A 24,911-nucleotide genomic window follows, 5' to 3' on the forward strand; every position below is an offset into this window, starting at 1 on the left:
AGTCATAGAGTCAAGCGAGGCAGTGAATTTCCATTACCGCACTGGAACCTACTTGAAAAGGGCCCATGACACTATGTTAAACTAAAATGGTACAAATTAGTACCTGATCACAATGACCCCAATTATTCAACACTGACTTAGGCCTCATGGGAAACAATATTCCGCTGAGGATGATGTATTTTTCAGTAATTACACAGGCAATTTCTGAAATAGAAATTGCGAGTGCTCCTATCAGGAGTCGTAGCTAAGACCTTTCCATCACTAGTTTGGATGCTCTACCATCCTTCCTACTGAGGAAATGGCGCTGGCCAAGAAGAGAGTAAAGAAAGCCAAGAAAGCAGTAGCAAACAGTTGGCTTCCACACAAGGCTTCAGTGGAAGCTACGAAGCGAGTTTGTGGCACATATTACTGTTTGACTTCTTCAAAGAATCAGATTCAACAGCACGTGGCCTGTCAACCCTGACCCGGAATCACCAATTTATCGGTGCAATTTACATCATGGATGCTGCTTTGCCTTCGCTGGCGTTCATCAGCAAAAATTTGGGGAACTTAGTTTTGATGCAATTCCTTCTGTAATTTCTGCATGTATAGCAAAGTTGGATAAAGTTAAGAGCAAAAAAGATGAAATCCTTGCCCAGTTAAGCCGGGATATGGAGGAGAATGGCAAGTTTGGAATGATTGAGCTTTCACTTAATGATGCAGTTACACAGTTCCTGAGGCATCTCTGTACTTCCTATTTAGAGAATCTAAAGAAGAACATCTCTAGTCGTTTCCCCAACATTCCACTCAGCTGCTTTCTCTACTTTAATCCAGAAAGCCATCCGTAAAAGGAATTTACCAGAGTTCAAAAAATATGGTGAGAAAAAGCCCTCCAAACTGGCAGACCACTTCAGCTTTACATTGGATACTGAAAGGTTAAAACCAGAATGGGACCACTTCAAGTTCATGACTCAAGAGATAAAGCAAGAGTACTGTAAAACTGTGAGCACAATGCTTAAAACCAAGCCAACTGAATGGCTTCTTTTAAAGCTGACAAGTTCAAGGTCCTACAATTTCATGTTTCTAAGCCTTGTCTCCCTAGCAGAATTAGCTTAGAGCATACCTGTCAGCAGGCCTAGCCTGAGATAGGAGGCAGTGTAATTTAACACATTAAAACTAGGCCCACAGACAGGCTTGTTACACTTATCGATCAATGCACCACCTCCAAGTTCGAATGAAGGTTCTGGCATCATACAGGAAGTTTCAACGAGGTTTGTAGCAGTGAAAGAGAAAAGGAAGCTACCTAGTAGACAAGACATGAAAGAAAGTGAAACAGAAGCTGGTGTTTAAAGTATAGATAAAAATCGATCCAGTAGAACTGACCCACAAGCAAGGACACAGGAACTTGAAGATCTACTGAAGGTCCAAATGATTCATGGTGATCACAACGCTCTATTGTTGAAGAATGTTTCTACAGTTCTGTCATACTGGATGCGAGAGTGAGCAAGAGGATGGGACAGATGAGAGTGACGCTGACAGTTAAATCAGTCAACAAATCACAGTAAAAGTAACAAAGAAAATGAGGACCACTGTTGTTGTGGGGAAGAGTTAGATCTATTTTGTTGTTCAGATTAATTTATTCACAAATGTTTGCTCTATCTTATATTCTTCCTCATTTAGATATGACAGCAGTTACTGGGTCAGTGTGACCTTGAGAATTAGTTTTTGGAAGTGGGTGCCCCCATTAGGAGAGAAGTAGCCGACCTCTGTCTAGTGTATGCTCTTACCAATGAAAGCAAAGCACACTTGAAGCAACCTTGTGACCACAACCATACGGACCCCGGTATTAAAGAATCATTTGATTCTGCTTTCATGTTACAGATGGAAGCTGGCAAACACTTGAAACTTTTTGTCTTGTCAGACTCCATGTGCTCTGCATCGCCGTTCAAATCTTTGCGTTCGCTCGTTAGCGTTTGAGGAATGGTGGAACTGCCATCAACATAAATGCCAAGCAAATTTCACTGGTTCATCTGGGTATATGGATTCTGCAGGCATCCTTGCAATATTCCAGAGGTCGGTGGAAAAACATGATGCCCATTACGTTGAATTTCTTGGAGATGGAGACAGCAAAGCACACAATCTTCTGGTCCAGGAGGCTGTCTATGGTGACACAGAAGTTCAAAAACTTGGATGTGTTGGCCATGTCCAAAAACGCCTGGGCTCACGGCTTCGATACTTGAAGAAAAGACAAGGAACAACTTGTTAAGAGGACGGGAAGGGACTTGGTGGCAGAGGGAGGCTCACGGATAAAAGGATTGATAACCTTAAAGTTTATTATGGGATGGCCATTAGACAAAACAGTCATGACATTGGCAGTATGGAAACTGCAGTCATGGCCATATGGCGTCATTCCAAATCACCAGATGATGATCCAGATCACGATCTTTGTCCTCCTGGTGAGAACTCATGGTGTGGGTTCCAGAAAAATATTGCCAATGGCACTTCAGACTATACCCATGCCACATCCATTCCAGGGGCTGTTGCTAATGCAATCTTCCCAACATTTGAGGCACTTGGCGATGAAACGCTACTTTCCCGATGCTTGCACGGTGGCACCCAAAAATCAAAAGCACTCATTTGGCAGCGTGCAACGAAAGAAAAACATGCAAGTGCACCAACTGTTGAACTGGCGACCTATTTGGCAGTTGGCCATTTCAATGATGGGTCAAGGACACTCGTGTCCATCGTAGAAGAACTAGGAATGGGCCCTAGCAGCCACTGCAGGAAAGCGTGCAAGAAACTAGACCACAACAGAATTCACCATTCCAAAAAAGAGGGGAAGTGAAAAAAAGGCGTAAACAAATCCGTAACTGGAAAGGCTTCAATGAGACTTTAGAAGCAAGAGAAGGCCCCTCTCATGAAGCTGGAGGCTACTGATGGGAACAAAAGAACTGTTTAGACTTTGTTTTCTATAACTTACACTTTACACCCATTTTTCTCAAATTCCGTATTTTGACAGTTTTTAGAGCTAAGAAATGTGATTGCTCCAAATTTATTTAAGATATCAATCTGAAATTTTCAGTGTGGTTTTGGGATTGCAAGAGCTGTGCAACTAACCACTTTGGTGTAATTCAGAGTAACAATTGAAGAGTTACAAGGACTCATCACAATTCTTGAGTCATATTTTTGTGCAGTTAATTTGTGCCATGATAAACGTTGATCTATTCACAGTAAAGAGCTCAAAGTTGCAAGTTGCATAGCTGTGGGTATTAGTATTTTTCAAGTAACATTTCCAGAATGTACCACATATCATCTTTACAGTATGCCTAGTTTTCAACCCGCGCATCATGGCTGTGGTCAGCTTTGTGGGGTGTGGTTCCTTAGGAATGTGAAGAATGCATTTAAGATTTGGCAAATAGAAACTTTGAAGGATACTGTACATGTTTGTACAAAAAAAAACCTTAAATGAATGCCTGTGGATTAGAATAAATGCAGTAAAATGATGAATTTCTGCCTATCGAGCCACCTTGACATGCAGTGTTTATCAACCTCATTCCCAGGGCCTTTTCCCTAGCTTGGGGGTGGGGTGGGAAAAGGCCCTGGGATCGGCCAGTTCATCCTTCATATTGATTGGTTGTTCGTTTTTTAATTTATGCATTATGCCGACATCAAAATGGCGGAAAGTATGTCCACTCCGACGAAGATTTCTCTTCGAAATCCAGCTTACCGACTCTGTGGTGATTCGAATATTTACGAATATTTAGCAAAGCTGGTTCAGCAAAAGATCTGGGAGCCAAAGTCTAAAAACCTGTGGCATAAAAATTTCGGAAGACGATACAAGATCAAAGGTCTTATGTAGGGGTTGTGTTTCATTCGTAAAGAAGATGGAACAGTTTATTCAGAGAGAGAGAAGGAGAAGGAGCTGTCGGATCAAAGCTCAGAATATGCTGTAAAGCGATGCGTTCAGCTTTCACCTTCTTCGCTTCACCCGTCGAAGCGTTTATCAACGAGTATGCCATCCGAAAGCTCTGTGCACGTAAATGAGCCGTCGAAGCCAATCACACCAACAAGAAAGCCGCTTTCCTTCTCAACTCCACAAGCTACGACAATTTCAATGCCTCAATCAACAGTAGATAACTGCTCAACATCTCCCGTGGATCAGCCAATGCAAAATACCTCAAGGTCTGTAGAACAGTCGTGTTTCTCAACACCACAAGATGCTACCGGACATGATTGCACAATAACTTCTGTGGATCAGCCGTCAACGCGAACGACATCAAGGTCTGTAGAGCAGCCTTCAGGTCCAACTCAGCAACCTGCAACTGTTTTAAGGCCTAGATCAACAGGAGACCGTGACAATGACTGTACATTATTTGAAGCTCAGTCGTTACTGACTGAAAGACAGCAAAAGATGATTGTAAAAGTCGTCAGCCACGAGGATGCAACTGTATTGGCAGCTATCTTGAAAGATCACTGCCCAAATGTTGTTGAAGAGTTAAAGAAAACCATTAGTGAGGAGTTGAAAACATCATGTGGAAAGCTGTGCAAGCGTTCGCAAGGTTCCGTATTATATGGAAATGATTACAATAGCATGAAAAACTTTGATTTTAACAAAGTTTGGCTTGAATTGAAGACGAACTTCCCTTTTCTTGATGAGCTAATGAACACAGTGTCTGGCAAGGTGAACTCCGACACAGAAAGAAAGGTTGAGCTTCAAGTGAAGTACAGTTTTTTGTACTCGATCCTTATGAACGAGGTGGCATGAACTTAACCTGGTGAAACGTGTGAATACAGTTCCCATCATTGAAGGTGGATGTACCATAAAGGTTAGTGGTATAATATTTAAGCTGATGATGTATTAAACATTCATTGTTTTCCTTTATTACTCCCTTAATCCTGCTTCGGTAGTGTCATCAATTTATACATTGAGTACATTCTGTGGTTGATCCTCTTTTCACAAAAAGCTTGACAGAACTTTTGTTATTGCAGGGCATCTGACAGGATGCGGTGGTGCGGATCCGCATAACTGACCAACTTCCACATCCTCCGCATCTTGAGGGCATTTTTCCGCACAATTCTAAAAAATTGCTCCATATAAGCAAAGGTGGATTTGCTTACCGTCCTCAGAAGCAAAATTAGTGAAGAGATTGATCATTTTGAAGAAATATTTTGCCCAACTCAGCGAGAAAATACTCTGTTCGTTGCTTGTTTGTACACCACATTTTTTACCCCCCCAGGCGTTCCATGCACTTTCTGGGGTGTCCTGGAAACTAGTTTTTTATAATGCTAATTTCTATTGGATAGATGGCGTTTGTATTTTAGCCAATAGCAGGAACTGATAGAAACTGCGTTTGATACGAGCGCAGGAAAGTCGAACGTGGGAGACGACCTTTGAAAACATGTAGATCTGTTTAGTAAAGTGTATTTTCAAGAGTCTCTTTCACTCCTTCTGTTGAGTATGGATAAATTTGTTGCTCGTGAGCCTAAAAAGGATCCTCATTTAGCTGTTAACAACTCAGCAAAAGATTGTGCTGCGCAGTATCCTGGGGTTTTTCACGTGGACAATGGTCTCCTTTTCTGTTCCACTTGTAATATTGTTTTAGATCACTCAAGGAAGTCTGTGCTCGATAAGCACTTGGAATCTGTGACACATAAGAAGAAAGTCAGCAACAGTGATGGAAAGCAGCAAACCCTGAAAACGGCATTTCAGTGCAAAACGAGCCACAAGCTGAGAAGGTGAAAGTGTGTAAGGAGTGGATTCGAGCCTGCACGTCAGCAAATGTACCACTTCACAAGTCCGATAGCCCCATCATGAGACAATTTTTAGACACCCGGGTGGTAAATGGGGGAGCTATTCCTAAGGCTTCACAACTTCGGGACTATTATCTTTTTGATGTGTATCAAGTTGAAAAAAGCGAGTCTAAAAAAAAGATCGAAGGCAAACCTGTAGCACTGATGGTGGATGAGTTGAGTGATGATGAGGGGAGGTACGTACTTGACATAATGGTTGTCATTCTTGATTTTGATGAGTTGTCTCCTTCTGGGAACACTGTGGCTTATTTATTAGATACGCATTTCTTAAGTGCAACTAATAACAAAACGGTATCTCAAGCGGTCGTAAAAACGGTGAATGACTTAAACATTGAGTTTGATAACGTGCATGTATTCAATTCCGACAACATTGGATACATGAAGAAGGCATTCAGTGACACACTGTCGTGTCTGTTTCCTCTGTGTGTGCACATTACCCGTAATAGTCATGTGGTTAACCTGGTTGCTTCTGACTTCAAGAAAGGCTTTAAAGAGGTCAACGAATTTGTGAAGTGTTTTAGAAATTTGTTCTTTATTCCAAGCGGCAGAAAAAGCAGATTTCTTGCGTTCTTGCGGAATGCTCTTGGCCGTGAGGAGGGAGTCAAAATGCCACCAAACCCAAACACAAAAAGTTAGGGGGCATGATTCGAGTCCGTTCTTTACCATGCAGAACACTACCTACTTTTTAATGACTTTATAAAAGAGGAACTTGATCAAGGCAGGAATGTTGCATGCAACTCCCTTCTTCACCTGGAAGAAATGTACAGCGATGAGATCTTTATGAAGAAGCTTGGTGCGCAACTGGAATTTCTGAAAGAAGTCACCAACCCTTAAAATTTACATTGACTTTTTTCAACAGAAGGTGCCACACATAACGGAGGTTCACAACAAGATGGAAAGTCTCATGTACTATCTCGAGCAAAACACTCACTTGTCGGAAGACGATCTTGCTTTTTGTTTTCAGAGCAACATCTTCAGTTGTGAGGAGAGGGAGGAACTTGTTCTTCTTGCTAATTCAGCCTTCACTTCTGCCCATGAGAAACTGCAAAAGTATGTGGTGGCAGGTGCTCAGCCAGCCTTAGAGTTTCTAAGGCAGGTACGTTTACTTGATCCAAGAAATCTCGTCTTTGCAGACCGCACCATTGATGCAAACGATAGCATTCCTGGATTTGATGCAGTATCAAGAAATGAATGGGATCTGTATGTAAACCATCTTGGTCCTGAAGCTATCAAAGGCAGCACAGATGGCAACCTAGATCTGGGTGGTCACTAGGCACATTGGCGTTTTTGAGATGTTCTTAAGACAAATTTGCTGTTAGTTGTTTTATTAAATACCTTTTATTTTTATAAGTTGAGGACTCCATAATGCTTTCTTTTATTGTGCAATTTTCAATCTCTTTGTCCAATAGTTTTTACTGCATTCAATAAGTAGCAACCTCAGTGTCCTTTGTGTCATCATTAGGTGCTATTTTTACTTTTTCTGTTGTATTTGTTAGAGATTGGGATGCCTGTGTGTTATATGATCCCTCTCAAAGAGATTATTATTGTTTGTGTCGAGAGACACGTTTCAGTAGATGTGTGTGTTGCTTTCTTTGGACTGGTGTTTTGTCGTGTTTTATAACAGTCTTTATTTTACTTTGACTATTATGCATTTACTATAATACATGTAAGCTTTTTCTTTCCCACACATTTACTTACTTATTGTTATCACAAGTGGGCAAAACCTGTCTGCTCCACATAAGTGTTAAATATACACTGTTTATTTATGGTTTGCAAAATGTTATTCTTTTGAAGCATGTTCTTGTGTACTCTCATTGGTTTTGTTTGTTATTAAGGAACCTTTCTATTTGGAGTTCCACAAAACCTGTTCGAGGTGCTGGGACAGGCAGCCAAAGATGGTGGTTTGGGTTCTGGGTGCTCCTAATTACTTAGTGTAAAATTCCCCCTTTTAGCAGGGGGAATACCTTTTAAGCCACCAATGCCAACGAGAAAGTGAAGAAAAAGGATCTACACCTCGAAAGCTACAGAAGCAAGCTTGTTAGACAACAAGGTTCTCAACCAGACCATAAGTTGCCAACTGAAGAGCATACACGCACAAACTATGGCTGCACAATCTGCAACAGTAAACCTGACCTTCATATCATCATCATCATAACCCCATCTCACCTCTTTGCAAGCACATAGGCAGCTATGCAGTTCATCTATTTAGCCTGATTTTTTTCACCAGAGTCCAAGCTTCAGCCCGCAGGATCCTATCTTATCCCAGGCTTCCTCAATGGTTTGCTTCCATGTATTTCTTGGCCTGCCTTTTTTACGTCTGCCTTTCTGTGTGTTGGGACTGGCAGCCAAAGTTCAGTTTTTTTAGTTTCTCTTGTTCAAGAGAAACTCAACAAAATGCTCTCGTTAATTCCTGAAGGTAAAAATCTGTGTCCGAAGATAAGCCAACTCAAAGATGCGAAACAAGATATAAAGCAACGTCAAGTTTTCACAAGCAGTGACGACATATTAGAAATCATGAGTCAAAACAGCCACGAAAAACTGCCTGTTACAGACAGGGATTGTTAGAGTAGATGAGCTTGAACCGGAGCAGCAAATTCTCCAGCAAGAGTGCTTCACACTGCACGAAAAAATGCCTTTGTGCACATCAAATGTGTGGTCAAAGACTGTCAAAGGCCACCTTTGATTCGAATCACAGGTGACAAAGGCCGCATTTGATTCATGCGCGTCAAAGGTGGAGTCAAATTTGATTCGAATCAAAGATATTTGTAAAGATATCACATACGCTGTATTTGATCCACCTTTGATGCGCATCATAGGCAGAGTCAACGTTGTTTGATTTAAATTTGACGCATGTCAAAGGTAGGGTTAAAGTTGTTAAAACATTAACTCACTTTTGATTCGAGTCAAAGGTATATGCAAAAGCGTCACATATGTGACGTAATTTTGATGCGCATCAAATGGGTTGTCAAAAATGTTATAACATTTGACCTCATCTTTGATACCAATCAAAAAAGAGCAAATCCAATTTTTCGTGCAGTGTCAATCATTGCAACAAGATCAAGTTCTTTGGGATCAAAGATGCTGACGATGAATCTCCAAATTTTTTTAATAAATCCTTGAATGCCAGGAGCTTCAAGGCCTTTGTGGCTTCCGAAAGGGACTGTTCAAGAAAGGTCTGCAATATCAGTAGCTTGTCTACCACAGGGATTTACATCTAAGAGACATGGCTTAAGTGATCTATTCTATACAGTGAGGTCATTCCAGGCTTTTCTACCTATATCTTGCACCAGAAATGGCATCAAAGCAAAACTGAGAAAATTCCTGAAAACAGAAATGTAAAATAACAAGCAGGCATGCTGTAATATGGAAAAGAAGGTGCACCCAAGGCCCAACATTGTAAAAGTATCCATCTTTCAGGATAAAGACTTCATTAAAAGCCATATCAAAAGCCTTGCAAAAGGTGTAAAATATGTAGTCGAAGATGACTTCCCTAAAGAAGTAGACAAGGTAAGAAAAGCCTTACACCCCACACTTAAAAAGGCAACAGGTGTCTGAGGATATCAGGGGTTTAGCCGAACGAGCCCAGACACGTGACAAAACACTGCAAAACGTAAACATTACAATGTCAGCCAGCCAGTCCCACAAAGAGTTTTTATAGAGACCCTGCGCAGTAGCAGTGAAAGCTGCAAAGATATCAGATCATGATCAAAATCACTTACTCAGTCTCGTCCCCCGGAAAATGTGCCCTGTGTGAAAGGGATCATCCTGAGGTCAAATGCAAAACAATTTATAGAGCACTCATCAATCATCAGTACCTCTCTCCTCTTACAGCAGTGAAAAAACTAAGGCCCCGTTCAGACTAGGTGCCCGTTCCCTGTTCTCGGGCACTAGTCTGAACAGAACATTTTGTTGGTGCCCAAGTAAAAATCTGGGCACCATGCCCGGGCACGGACACGGACACTTCCTCCAAAGGTAGTACTCGGGCACGGTTCCTAGGCACGGGCACTGGTGTGAACAGAATTTTGTCAGTTCCCATATTTTTTCCTCATGCCTCCTTACGATACAGCAAACAAAATGGCGGGTGCTAAACTGACAAAGGAGAACACGATTGCTCCTTGGGCACCAAGGAGTCTGAACAACGTCCTTTTTGGTGCCCGGGCACAGAGCTCTGGCATGGGCACCTAGTCTGAACAGGGCCTAAGAGAATGTGGTTTTGATACAAAAGAAGTACGAGTCATAAAGGAAAATGAAGCATGCAAAATATGGCATCAACATCGACCAAACTTTCCAAAATAATAATAATAATAATAATAATAATAATAATAATAATAATAATAATAATAATAATAATAATAATAACAATAATAATTATAATAATAATAAGTCAAAAACATCAAATAAGAACAAATTGTTTTCTCAAGTGCAATAGTTTTCTGATAAGGTTTTTATTCTTTGACTTGCATTTCTCAAATTTAATTGCTTTGTGAAACCACATTAATAAAATCAAGAGAGAAATTGCCCTGTTTCATCTGCTTGTGCTCTGAGTTTTGCTGCTCTGTGGGATATACTGTTGCATCTGACAAAAGAAAAATTGACTGGTTTCTAATTGAGTTCCTGGTATTGACTTTCAACTTAATGTAAACTTGTTTCACTCTATTTATTCTTTTATCTCACAATCAAAGCTTTTTCGTAACTGTAATTTAGATATATTGGTTTTTTGTTGTTGTTGTTGTTTAATTTTTAGCCATTTAGCTGTTTCTTGTTCTGATTTGTTTGTTCCTTCTTTGACCATGATTTTTTTTAAATTAATGTAAACAGCTTAGCTCTCTTAACAAGGACATTTTTGCTCTTAGAGTAAATGTTGAATAAAATATTGTTTAAATAAAAAATATATAAATAAAATCAAGGCTCTAATCAAAATTTAGTCATGAAATTACAACTAATAACATTGTTAACTATTGTACTGTCTTTATATTTTTGTATTCATCCTTTCTTTTCTTTTGAGGGAACCTAAGCTTACAAGCCTTAATGGTTTTTGTTAGGTTTCCCAGCCATTTATCTTCTCATTATATTATTATATAATTAATTATCGTAACTTATATTTTATTTCCACCAAAAGATAAATACAGCCTCGCTCAACGATTGGTGAAAAAGCACAGGTTGACAAATTGATAGTTGACTGATCAACACAAAAGAGCACCAACCATTTTTTCACCACCAAAAAGCTGTTTCTTTGTTGAAAGAAGCGACACAATTCCTATGAAAATACTCTGATAGTGGGCCAAATCATCATGTTGGTTTATCCGGGAATTTACCTGCAGAGATTAACAGGAATTGACTACAAAAAGGCCAAAGTTTTCAGACGCATTTGCTGAGAGATAGTAGTCCAGAAAACCCAACTATATGGCGACACAACCAAAATTTCAGAAGTCAGTTTGCACCATATGATTGCCAGAACACATGAAGCATGCAGCCAGTATCCCGTCTAGGTCCATCACGCCATCCAGCCAGGAAACAAAGGAAACAAAGAGACGGCAGTCCCAGCTGCAACAGGACTAGGCCACAAAAACGAATTTTTGGGCCATTGCCTCCTATAGAGGCGAAAGCCACGATGTCATCATGTTGAGTGAGTGAGTGAGTGAGTGAGTGCAACCCAACATTCCCCAATTTTAGTTTTGTTTGTTCAGAATATCTTTGATTGCTCAACGCTTGTCGACGATTGCTTTGAATGGCTTCGAATGTCTTCCAGAATTAGCACATGGTCACACCATCTCCATGGAAAAGCTCTGATTTTCGTCATGTGCTCACAACATGCTTTGCACAACTTGTTCGATTGCATTGTTTACACTGTAAAGGGTGAATTCATTTTTTTTTTACAATGAGTTTAAACCAATATGCATTCTTGTACCGGGCATAACCCTTTAAGCCCTAACACTGAAAAAAAAAAAAAAAACACAAAATTTGTCTCTATATTATCACCACTTGTTTAGCATTTTAGTGATGAGAATAAAGAAAGTGACCACCAAGACTAAGATGTTGTGATATTGAGACAAATTCTCCTTACTAGTTCCATACAAAATGTATAGTGAACAGGAAGGAAAATATGCATTTTTTTTATATCAGGGCTTAAAAACCTTTCAACTGTATGTTTGCTGACACCAAACAGTTGAGCCATTTCCATAGCAGTGAACCTTTTCTCTGTAAGAAATTTCATCTGTTCATTGGCCATATCAAATACTGGTCTTCCTCTTGCACCAGTAAATGTTTGTTGTGCTTGGCACAGAGTGCACAGGCTTTCACTCCATGATCTGCACAAAAATTCACCAGGTTTCCTTAAGCAGCAAACTATTCTGGCATTAATAATTCTAGTATCAAGGAACCTTGCTGTTGTGTGACACAGCCAATCAACATGACACTGTAAGCTGTCGTTTCAATCAAATTAAGCGTTTCTGAAGTCAATTCGCTAATGATACCACTAAGTTAACTACCAAGAAGATGTCTTATCATTTCCTGTTCATCCGCTATCTTGTTGGACTCGTGGCATAACTTAAAACATTTACATTTTGGCGGGAAATAAATAATTGTGTCAAAAACTTGTTACTGAATGTAATGCCAAACTACATTTTACTAGGTCAAAACACCAAAATAAATTGCACATCAAAAAAATAACATAACGCTAAATAACAGAACTATATGTCCAATAGCTAAATACCAAGTATAAATTTTGGCGGCATTCACACTTCATAGACCACAACTCTTTAAATATTATACAAACCCCTGAGAATACTAACAGCTTTCAACCGGGGAAGCAATAAAATGTGAATCAGATTACTTTACTTTCAGTTTGACTTGTAAACTAATCCTAATTAGTAGGCATTTGTTTCTTGTGTAAGCACTTTCTTTTAGCATAACATGGCAATGAGAGCATGATTTTCACGATTTTTTCAAATTAGCAAAGCTAGCACAATTGAGAATAGTTCTGTCTTTTTAGGAGTATAAAACTACGAATGATGGACCATTATTTCATTCACAGCTTTCTTCACTGATAAAACTTTTACAGTAATGTTAACCCAGCAAATCTGGAAGTACCTGAGATATTGAGGGAATCTGGTAACTACCAGTAGTATACTTGGCTTGAAGTCAGCTCCACTTGTCACTCAGTCCATCCTTCTCAAACCAATATGGCATCGATGGCATCCAAGAGTACTAACAGATCAGTAAGATAAGTAGATGCCACAGAAAGAGAACCAATCAGACCAGTGGGTATGGCAATGTCACAAGAGTGCTCTCTGAAATTAATCAAGGGGAAATACAGTCAGAGACCTACATGTACATTGCGAAAATTAACCGAGGTTTCATCTCTCTTGTTAAAAATGTTTAAAAACTAATTTATTTTATGCTAATGATAAAGAAAAGTGTAAGTCAAAACTGAGGATAAAATCTTTTTTAGTTAGTAATTAAATCTGAATCAAAGTTCACGTTAATCCAGGATAAGCTTAATCGGGCTTTGAACAACTGGGCCGAGAACTGCAGGAGCCGAGCTGTAATACTTCCGAACTTATATGATAACAAAAGTCGCTGTTTAACTTCCCATTTCCGACGCCAAATTGCATGTTGCCAACCCCTGTTATGTTCAAATACCATTATCTGCACTAGGAAAATACTCTGAAACCTTTTCCAACACATGGAGCAAAAATAATGTGAGAAAGTTATCACTGTATGGAAATAAGGACAATGAAAGTGATGAAAAGAAAAGCTGAGGGCACCTTTATTAACGCGATTTTACAAAATTCGTATTAATTTAATCTATCCTAATTAATATCTATGTAAATTTAACGCACGCTATTTTACAACATTGTTATTTTAAAGCACCTTTATTTCATTACAAAACCTTATTAGTTTGTGACTCCTCTATTGGCTCTTCAGAGTCACTATCTTTTGAATTGATATTGATAAGGTCTAGTTAGGCTTCAAAACCAAATTTTCGGCTTTAAAAAAAACTTAGAAACATCCGTGCACTTGTCTTGGAACCTTTTATTGATGGAAGCCAAAACTCAGTTTGGCATTCAGAAATGTAAAGTGCGAGTTTGCAGAATTATGAAAATCGCAGTAAATAAAGCAAGATGCTTATCGAAAAATTCGCGTTAAGGATGGTGTCTACTACTGTTACTGCGCCTACGTTCTGCGCATCTCGAGTAACTCGGGTTTCCTATGGGTGGTGCCTACTAATACAGGAATAGTTTTGTGCGGTTTAAAACTATACAGAGAAAGCAGAACTTAGCAAATGCTTTTGGTATCTCATAAGAAAATTGGGGGTAACCATGCATTGGGCGATTCCAGAAAATATCCATACCATACCACGGACGGCTTTTAGGATTTCCGAAGGGGAGGGGGGGTTCACGATTATGGAATTCCGAAGGGGAGGGGGGGGGGGTTCACGATTATGGAATTCTGAGGGCATGGGGGGGCCTTTGCTCGTTTTTTAATCAAGGAAATGCTGTTTTCGAAGTTTTGATTCGAAAGATTAAAGTACAATCAAGCATAATTATGTGCAGCGTACTGGTAGCGATCGCGCGTGTTTCCATTCTCAGCTTGTGAAACAGCGGCCGAAAAAGGTGCAATCCTTTAATATCGCTTCCTTCACAGTTTATTACTGGGTTAAGTGGACAGGTAGTCATCTTTGAGAGGAAGACACGGTTACGATTTGAAATGAAGAAAACGTGACATCGCCTTTTGAGATTCGATGATTTCGATAATATTTATGCAAATTTGTAACGCTACGCCAAAGATGTAAACAAAGTCTGCTCAAAGGCAAGCGAGCGGCCACGTTGAAGTTTCCCCGGTTCCTTGCCGAATTTTACCGTAGACGTTGTAGGTTTTTAAAAAAGGAAATGCTTTTTCCGAAGTTTTCATTCGAAAGATTCAAGTACAATCAAGTATAATCTTGCACAGCGTACTGCTTGCGCAGCGAAGATATTTCAGAAGCGATCGTGTTACATTCCGCGAAAAAGCCGCAATCTTGTCCACGTGCTCCAGCGTAAGAGTCGATCGATTGGAAGGCTGCTCTTGTATGAGGGTTAATGACTGCTACTTTTTTCAGTAACATTTTGTAAATAAAGTAGATAATTACAAAACAGCAACGATGTATGTTTACTCGTGAGGGACTCGGGCACGTGGAATCGAACATTCAAGACGCGCATCACATATCACTGATAAATTTGCATAAAGTTGTTTTCAATGTAGTTGACAATCGGTAATTTTCTTCTTCCTCGCTAAAAGCGTTTGAAATAGTTAATACTAGGTATTCGTAATGTGGTAATTGAAACCACAAGTTTTCTCTTGATAGCGCCTGGAATCACAGATACAATTTTATTTAATTGAATTTTCGGTTCAGAAACTGAAGCCGACTGAAGCATGGATTTTGTGCGGGTATAAAACAAGGGGTGAAAAGAAATAATTTTTGTTTTCATCCAATGCGTTGTTCTAGTTTCCTACTTTTCCTAAAGGAGTTGAATGGCACAAGAAAACAAAGAGGAGTAAAACTGCCGTAAATTCGGACTTGAAAAGAACATTTCACGGCCTGGCCACTAGCGGTAGGTTTTTCTTGTTGCTGAAGAGTAAAGCTTGTCGCCTAGCGCCGCTAGATCGCAGCCCTGAGGAGGCATAAACTCATGTTCGTTTGTTCATATAGGCGTTGCTAAAATCGAAAATGTACTTCCCAGAAAAACCGGAAATTCTGAAGGGGAGGGGGGGTTCACGATTATGGAATTCTGAGGGCATGGGGAGGTAACGCATTTTGGAATTTCCGAAGGCAAGGGGGGGTTAAAACATGGAAGCCGTCCGTGGTTGGGTATGGATATTTTCTGGAATTGCCCATTTTTCAGAGATAATTAAGCTTCAATTTAGGAAAAATCCCATACATTGCTTTATATTTTAGCGCTTTTTAGAGACATTATTGCTAGTTATCTCTGAAAAATGCATGGTTACCCCCAATTTTCTTTTTGGATTCCAATAGCCCTTTCTAAGATCTGTTTTTCCCGCATAGTCATAAATCAGACAAAAATACTGCGGTATTAGTAGGCACCGTCCTTAATCACTAATTTAATGCATGTAAACATAACTTTTGAAAAATTCGCGTTAATTTAGTGTAACGTAAATTTTCTTCGTGTTGTCAACGTGCAGAAAAAAGGTAAGCTTACAATTACCACACTGACCAGTAGTTGTAACCTGTAACCTGTAAAATAAAGAAACCTGCCGAGCAGTGGGCAGGACCTAGCCACTTTTAAAGGTCTACCCCTGAAAAAGCTGGTTTAAACGCTACTTTAACAAAGACGATATTAATTACACGGAATGCCTGCAGGGCAGGCCGTGTCTAGGTTTCGCTCAGGTATCTTTTTTTTTTCTTCGTCGTAGTCACAAATCGACAAATTAATGTATGCATTAAGATATGTCCTCCCCTAGTAGGGATGTATTGTTCTGATTGTCTTCAACAAAAGCAGGCCAATCAAAATCTATTATTCGGGCACATATCACGTGAGAGGGGACCCACTCATCCCTTCCTGTGTGACGTCAAATCATTATTTGATTTATTCATTAAACCTTGATTAAATTCTACCCTCTCCCAGAAGGGATCTATTGTTTTGATTGTCTTGAACAAAAGCGGCCCAATCAAAATCCATTATGGGCGCGTACATCACGAGGGAGGGGACCCACCCATCTCTACTTGTGTGACGTCAAAGCAAATCATCATTTGGAAAAGTTGTTTTCGTTCAATGGTGGCCACATGTCTGAATTTAAGACTCTGATCTGCCGTTTTCAGAAAGAAAACAAACGTTTTTCGAGTGGTAAATCAAAATAATAACTTCTAGGTAGTACTCAAAAGTTGAAACGGTGGAAATTGGGAGAGTTCACAGCGAAGAAACTACACTTTTACAAACAGATCGATTAATTCAAAGCGAAGGAAGCCAGACCAGTTCAGCGGGGTCATGACGTTATTGCAGAGTTATTCCCGGGATGATTCCCAGTAACACAACGATAGAATACCACGCAGTCTCTCTGAATAAAACCATTCAATCATTTCAATTGCAAAGGGAGGATACAGTTGAGAAGCGAAAAAACTGTATTTCTAAATTTAATCTTATTAGAAGGGAGGATAGTTTTTAAATATCTGTGAAACATATCGTGGGGAATAAATGGGGCTACATTAACCCTTTCACCACCGGGTGTCTGAGGAGTAAAGTGCCCAGGACACCAGCATATTTTGAGAAAATCATCGAAAAACGACAGGTTTTCTTTATCTCAATTTTTGCCCATGAAGGAGATTCCGCAGATTCCGCTATACAGAACGGCTATAGGCCAGCGCACATTTTCCTATAGAGGGGCCTACATATGGAATAACTTGCATAATGAACTTAGGCAAAGTGCCTCATTGGCATCTTTCAAACGCACCCTGAAAGACACACTATTGAGGCAGACATTTCCTTCATAAGCTTTAAATTTTAGTAAAATACCAGCATAAATTGTGATTTCGAGTTTTTATTGTCATTTTTGCTTTTATAAATTGGAAATAGTTTGTAAATAGTTCCTGAAAAACCTCACGAGGATGTTACTATTAAAGTTATTTATTTATTTATTTATTTATTTATTTATTTATTTATCCTGAACTATATTTGAGTCCAAGAAGTTGGGAAATTGCAAAATTTACTGATAATCAAATTTGTTTCTTAACAATGGTCATATTTATTTCAGGAAAATCAAAAGCTAAGAGTAATGATTGATTAATCAACTTTCTGTCTGAAAACCGGCCATCGGCGGGACAGCCTATTTTAGTCTTGGCCGGAAAACCGGCCATCGGTGGTGAAAGGGTTAACCATTCCGTGTAATGCCAATTAAGGGCATCTTGTTAGTTAGGAGTTTAGGGCTAGATGACCATGTTTAGCATGTTTATATACCTTATTGTAGGAAAATACCAATGCACTTTATTAACGCGATTTTATAAAATTCGCATTAATTTAATGTATCCTAATTAATATCGATGTAAATTTAATGCACGCTATTTTACAACATTGTTATTTTAAAGCACCTTTAATTCATTACAAAACCTTATTAGTTTGTGACTCCTCTATTGGCTCTTCAGAGTCACTATCTTTTGAATTGATATTGATAAGGTCTAGTTAGGCTTCAAAACCAAATTTTCGGCTTTAAAAAAAACTTAGAAACATCCGTGCACTTGTCTTGGAACGTTTTATTGACGGAAGCCAAAACGCAGTTTTGGCATTCAGAAATGTAAAGTGAGAGTTTGCAGAATTATGAAAATCGCAGTAAATAAAGCAAGATGTTTATCGAAAAATTCGCGTTAATTTAATGCATGTAAGCCTAACTTTTGAAGCATTCGCGTTAATTTAGTGTAACGGAAATTTTCTTCGCGTTGTCAACGTGCAGAAAAAAGGTAAGCTTACAATTATCACACTAACCAGTAGTTGTGACGGTGACCTGTAACCTGCCGAGCAGCGGGCAGGACCTAGCCACTTTTAAAGGTCTACCCCTGAAAAAGCTGGTTTAACCGCTACTTTAACAAACACGATATTAATTAGGTTGAATACTTACGTGTTGGGTTTCGCAGTGGGCTGTCCCAGTATCGACACGTCGTTCCACCAACGTGTGTTATGTGCAGCGTTGAACCCACGCCGACAGTAACACCGAGTGGGCGAATCAAGACTAAAATGATCGTGAAGCTTCTGAAACAAACATATTCACACTCCATAATGGATAAACAACGTGCTGGAGCGATTTCATAGGAAATGAACCGAATATGAACAGAAGTAAAGGTAGACCTATGGGACAACAATTTCATTCTCCATGCTCCACGCGTACGCGCGGTCTTCGTAGCGTCAGTGAGTGTTTCTCTCCATGTAAAAGCACCAGTGTGAAATAGCTATGAGAGTACCTGGCAGTAACAAAAACTTCCTAATGAAAGTCAAGACACAAACCTTGAGTCGGAGTACAAGCAATTCAGGCCAATCTTCCGCAGCTTTCTCCGTCGATATTTGACACATTTGCATTGGTGCATCGCGCGCGCAAGAGCCAGCACAGATTGAAGCGCGAGGGCTCTGGAAACGAGAATGAACACAGGTTAACCAAGAAGGCGCAAAACGGTGCAGTAACCACCCGAGTCCCTGACGCATAAGAATACACCAGATATGAGTCACTTTTGTTCATTTTATTGAATGACAGTTAAAATTTAGCGTTATTTAAAGTTCAGATATCGGCAGTATTTTATTCCCCATACCAACCGCTACCTGTAACCCAATACCACAAGTCATCGAACCACCACACTCTTGTGACAGAAGCTTGGGCTACCTGTGAAGTGAAAAGCACTAGCACATGCAAGCGAAACAAAAATATAGCATGATAACCTGCTAGTAGGACATAAGTTAAATCAACAAAACCAGAAATGACAGTATCTAAGTTAAATTACTAAAACCTGTTGGAGTGGAAACAAGAAGTACATAATCAGTTTTGAGACCATGTTTTACCCCACACCCAGGCTCCAACGTATATTAAAATGGCTGTAAAGTGTGGTGCAACAAATTACCCACTAATATATTTAATTAATCAGGTCCCAGTTTTCCAAAGAGTGGATAAATTTATCTAGCAGATAAGTCGCTATCCAGCAGATAAAATGCATTGGTTGGAGTACATTTTAGCAACTGGATACCAATTTATCCACTGGATTGAAAAAATGGGGCCTATCCAGGAAAGATTCCCACATAGTGCAATACATTTATTTATACATGCACTACTTAGTACTATATTTATTTACCCCTGCTTTATACACAAACAGCAAGCATAATTGGGTCATCATGATCAGCCAACTGCACTGCAGTTGGTCACGAGCTTTCTCCAGGCCTTCCAGTCTTGTACCATCCTTCGAGTCTCTTCTGGCTTTGCTGGATATGCCTGGCTGATTATGCTGGCAATGTACTGATGAAACATCAGCTTTGGGTGACCAAGCTTACATTTGCCATGTTTAGGGTGGAAAAGGCTGTACCTGTTGGCAATTCATTCTCTGGTTTCCTGAGGAGATGCCTTAATTGGGTTCAAGTCTAAAAATGTATGCACAATTTGATTGCTGTGCTGTTATCCGCTTTTTGAACAACTGGGGACCTGCAGAGGGGGTCACCAGTTTGGCTACAAAAACCAACTACCAGTATTTGCTCCAAATTAGCTCTAATTTGCCAAACAGACTCATTTTATCATATCAGAAACATAGTTGAGTCATTTTTAACTTTTCATGAGAAATTTGCCTACCTTTTTCAATATTTTAAATATAAATAGATACAGAAGTATGACTGCTACATGATAATCAATCTGTATGCCAAAACACAACTTACTTGGAGCAAATTATTTGGTTTTTGTGCCTACATTTCCACTTGGCATAGTTTTCAACCAAGCAATAAAGGCATCGCCAACATGTCTGAAACTAATAATCATACCATGATGCCCAATGTAAAGCAACTGCATGATATGGAAGAAAAATGCCATTACATATGATTTCATAACCAAGCAAAATAAAATGCCTGAATGTGCTGGGTGAGTAACTCTTCCAAAAAAGAAACAAAATAATGTAAAAGATGGGTATTACTAGAACCAGTATGTTGTAATAGCATTGGTTGGTTTGTATAGCAAAGCGTTGACTTGTCACAAGTCAATTTCTTTAAGTGACAAAGATGTGAAAGTGAGTGACAAAGTAATGACAACGAGAGACTAACATCACCAACATTACATAAAGAGTGAAGCAGGAAAATACTGGAAAGGGCTTTTAGAAAGACTAGTCTAAGAAAAGAGCAAGGACAATATGTGGGCAACTACACAAACCAAGGTTGCTCACAAGGATGTGTTATTTTCCTAATGTACATCTTATAAAATACTTGAATGGTTCAGGAAAGTGTGTGGTCTAGATCAAATGAAGCTAGAATGCTTGGTCACCAAGTGAGACTTGATTTTCACCACTCCACCAATCCTGGGCTCTAGTTAACATTGAACACTGGGTCACTAATCCCTTAGCACTGCTGGAAATCTAGTCTAGCAGGCAACAAGGAGGTTACAGAATATTTGGACCATGCTCAGAATAGAAAAATAATAGATAAAATGACCACACAACTTGCTTGTACAGAACACAGCATATTTTATAACAACAATCTGAGGAATATATAATGTATTTTTCAGGAGTCATACTGCTTAAAAATCAAGTAATTATGTTTACAACTTGGCTTATTTGAGATAGCAAATTTTGAGAAGTCAGAAGTTTAAATGATCTGTCTAGTGTCATTGTCCAAGGGAGAATAATCCTGAAAATTACTGTTATTGATGGCATTGTGACTAACAACAATCCTTTTTAGGACTGCTGTCCCCTGGACACACAAGACAGACTACTGTCTATGTGATGTTCCGATGCCACCAACAAGAAACTCTCCAAATTTGTACATTCTTTTGCAGTAGTAACAATATGCCTTCACAAGTTTCATGCTTTAATGTAATACCTGGTTGAATTATTTCAGCATTTGAGCTATAAAGACATTAAACTACTCTTCGCCTCTGACTGTTTCTTCTTGAATTAGTACCAGCAATGCTCCCTTAAAATGCAGAAGAACCTCTGTACAAAAGCCAGTGAGTGATCATAGGTGGGGACTCAAAATGTGAAACATATGACTGGCACTTCTCTGTGGTGTGGCAGTTTAATTATAGTAAAGCTCCAAGTTCATTCCATCATGAATTTCATCTGAGTGGTAAGTCAAGGAATAAACTCGAAAAACAAATATTTTTGAAGTTAAAATATATAGAGATAAATAGACTTTTTCAATTAATAGAATTCATGTACGCAGCAGGATTGTTTTGATATGCGGCATAACTAACTTGAACTATCGAAAACTTGGAAATAGAAAAACCTGAAAGCTGAACCCTGAACCAGTTTTCAAGAGGTCATAGCTTTCCAGGGGTTTTAGATCTTAGGAGTCTTGGCTTTTGTGACACCCATACTTCATGTGGCGTCTTAGATGCTGTAATGGCGCCAAAAACACCTTGAGTGATAACATCATTCAGAATACAAATCAAACATCAAACCGACCAAATGTCACTAAATATCACATGGTTTGTGTTGGATTGATTTGAAAAACTGGACAGTCAGGTATTGGGCTACCCTTATGTTATAATACCAACTTTAGGATTCAAACCTCAACTAATGGTAACATTTGTTTTGATTGTAGAAAGACCAGACAGGTTATTCTAACTGTCCAAGAAGAAACCAAGAAGGAGGACAATTGTAACTAATGCTCTGAAATAAAAGCTTATCAAAATATAGAAATTATGGCATTTGCATCTTGTTAAAGGATACAATCTGCAAGTGTTATGTGATCTTTAAATATGGTGTACCTAAAAGAAAGCAAAGTAAAGGAATTGAAGGGCTCGGTGTTCAAACTAAGCTATGATGCATTTAGCTCAGATTCATCGGATTTTTTGCATGCGGCCTTCAATTCCTTCAGGAAGCATTGCTCCACCATTTTATCTGCTGCTTTGCGTTTCGTTTTATGATGGAAACAAAAATCTTGCCCATAATCAGGGTTTTTATTGCACGCGAAGTGTAAAGTAATGGATAAAACATTGGGGCGACATTTCCTGAAGTAATTCAAGGCAAAGTGCAAAAATTTCGGTGAATCCGAGCTAAAACAACAAAAAGTGATCTAAAATGCACTGTGGGACAGCTATGCACTGAGCCCTTCAGTTAAAGGGTCACTATCACAGAGATTTCTCAGTGTTTTAATCGAAACTACTCAAATATTTGACAAGATACAGCCTTATCTAAATCTGCGTTATTGTGTAAAGTTAAGTTTTCCGTTTTTCCAGAATGTTTGTACTTTGCTGTAATTTTTTTTTTGTCTTGTCCCGTCTCGACTAGCTTTGTGGCTATTTGCGGGACAAGCCCTTTATATCATCCAAATCTGCAAATAAATTGTTGTTGTTGTTGTAAGGTATAATGTAATCTAAAATGTGCATGACACTGACTTGTAAAATGTTGAAAACCAAACATTTATAAACTTAACAAGACGTTTCGGCCGAAAATCTTCAGCGTTCGTCAGTTTAAAAAATGACAAATAAGCAAACGCTTATCTAACGGTTCACCGTATGCGCGTGCTACAATCACAACGCGTAACGAACGATCACCGTGCGAGAGAACAAATCACGTGAGTGAGCTATAAATTCCCAGAACATCAATATGCTCATTGCCCGCATTTCGGTCTCGCAGAGAATGCCAGGCCTCAAGGAAAAGTCACTTGTGGTAATCATGCGCCTTGTCGACAATGGTGGCTTGGTCAAAATTTGACAAGGTACCTTTTCACTAACATCAAATTGCTCTTAGAGTGCCGAGGATAAAATATTATTTAACCCTTTAACCCCTGATATCAAAGAACAAATTCTCCTATCTTGTCTCTATACTTTTCATATAAACGTACTGGGGAGAAGTTATAAGAATATCAAGAAAATTCAGCTTGAGTGATCATGTTCTTAATTCTCATGACCTCAGAGGTTGAATAAGCACTGATATTACAAGGAGAAACTTGATGCCGATCACTGTTAGGGGTTAAAGGGTTAAGTGATTTTTCCTGAGAAGAACAAACTATAATCAGTATTTTAGTGATTTGTCCAAATATGCTGAAAGAAGTTGAAAAATTGGCCAATTTTTTCAAGTTTCAATCCATTTCAGTCTTGGCCATCTGCGGCCAAAGATAACTAACAGTAATTTCTGTGTAGTAGTAGGGTTACTGTTAACAAAACTGAACCATTATTTTAACAATTCCGTTGATACAAAATCTTTTGGCCATTCAAAGTAACATCACAAATAGGTGACACTGCCCCTTTAAGAATAATGGAAACATTTAGGTACAACTGATTATAAATAAGACTTAACAACCATAAAATCAGTGGGTAAACAAACACTGTGAAGGATCAAAATTAATAGAAAAGAACTAACAATCCTGGACAAGAAGTGCTGACCTACCATTTTTTCAATACTATTCTGTCCCACTTAGTTCCAGTTTGTGCTGCAATAAGTTTCTTCAAATCTCCAACCGTATCATCAGGGCTAATCAAGAAGTCAAAGAATCTGAACACACAAGTAGCAGTAACTCTACATACTATAGTGGTAACAACACACACCTTCAATTTTGCAAAATGCAAAATAATAACAAAAACAACAACAACTGTAAGGTCACATTTAAGGGTTGATGCACAACATCAAAAAAACTTTTTCCTTGGATTCTGTGGCTTAATTTATGTGTTTTGAAGTGGTGTGAGCATATTATTTTATATAAAAAGTTGAAATTATACATACCGATCTAAAATGAGAGAAACAATATCATACTTTCTTTTGTGGAAGTTTTCATAGATTATCAAGTATCCAGGTAGTTCACTTTTCCTAATCACAAATGCATATTGAAGGTTGCATGCATGCTGGTCGTGTATTTAAAAGGATACTTGCACTTAACCCGTACTTTCTTCCCAAGTCGATCATTGCACGTGACTTCAATCATCCTTGAATTACGAACCTATCAACAAATTCAACACGGCAATGACATTTGTTGCTAGATTATAAAGAATTTAAACATATGGGAAGACTCTTAACTATCATATACTGATCACTGATGTGGAGAGTTCTTAGTCGTTAAAGAAGAAGATCACTAAAAAATATTCAATTTTTTACGAAACTATACGAAGTGTAGTAGATTGTAAATCTTGTCCTGTTAAGTTGTATTCACATATATGGCACTTTGTCCTGACAAGGACACACGATTTACCGAAAAACTATACGTAAAATATTTTTCTACCTTCTTCTCAACTCAGGAAAGACTTTCGTGGGCAAGGTTTCCCCAAGCAAATTTGCAACAGTCTCAAACGAAAAGTCAAACAGATCCGTGATTCAGGAAGGCTTCTATGTAATAGTTCATAGAATGTCCCCATATTGCATGTGGGACTGACTTGGAAATATCTGTCATCATCAACAGCAATTTTGGTCAAAAATGAAGTGTTTCAGTACTTAGATAATATTTCTCAAGGGATACTATATA

At 38.9% G+C, this 24,911-nt stretch overlaps 1 protein-coding gene, 1 long non-coding RNA gene and 3 pseudogenes across 3 annotated transcripts in view; 3 read left to right on the plus strand and 2 right to left on the minus strand.

The window, feature by feature from the left end:
- LOC146479110 (uncharacterized) overlaps nt 1-24,911 on the plus strand; it is a 177,126-nt pseudogene that overhangs the window by 127,354 nt on the left and 24,861 nt on the right. The window lies entirely within an intron of this gene.
- Nucleotides 2,018-3,107, plus strand: LOC146479118 (uncharacterized; annotated as a pseudogene).
- On the plus strand, nt 5,438-7,063 carry LOC146479119 (uncharacterized; annotated as a pseudogene).
- Nucleotides 12,930-18,849, minus strand: LOC146479120 (uncharacterized). Its single transcript, XR_014865022.1, has 3 exons — nt 18,780-18,849; nt 18,397-18,527; nt 12,930-13,079 (listed from the first exon to the last, which is right to left on the minus strand). It is a non-coding gene; the product is annotated as an uncharacterized LOC146479120 (long non-coding RNA).
- LOC146479121 (ubiquitin-like protein 5) lies at nt 20,958-24,807 on the minus strand. The gene is made up of 5 exons (XM_085111432.1): nt 24,672-24,807; nt 24,322-24,392; nt 23,846-23,929; nt 22,184-22,221; nt 20,958-21,571 (listed from the first exon to the last, which is right to left on the minus strand). Exons 2-5 carry the CDS (start codon nt 24,375-24,377, stop codon nt 21,528-21,530), a joined length of 222 nt encoding a protein of 73 aa, XP_084967558.1. The 5' UTR covers nt 24,378-24,392; nt 24,672-24,807; the 3' UTR covers nt 20,958-21,527.

Source organism: Pavona decussata, unplaced genomic scaffold (genome assembly GCF_977016875.1).
Source record: "Pavona decussata unplaced genomic scaffold, jaPavDecu1.1 SCAFFOLD_61, whole genome shotgun sequence".
Taxonomy (NCBI): Eukaryota; Metazoa; Cnidaria; class Anthozoa; order Scleractinia; family Agariciidae; genus Pavona; species Pavona decussata.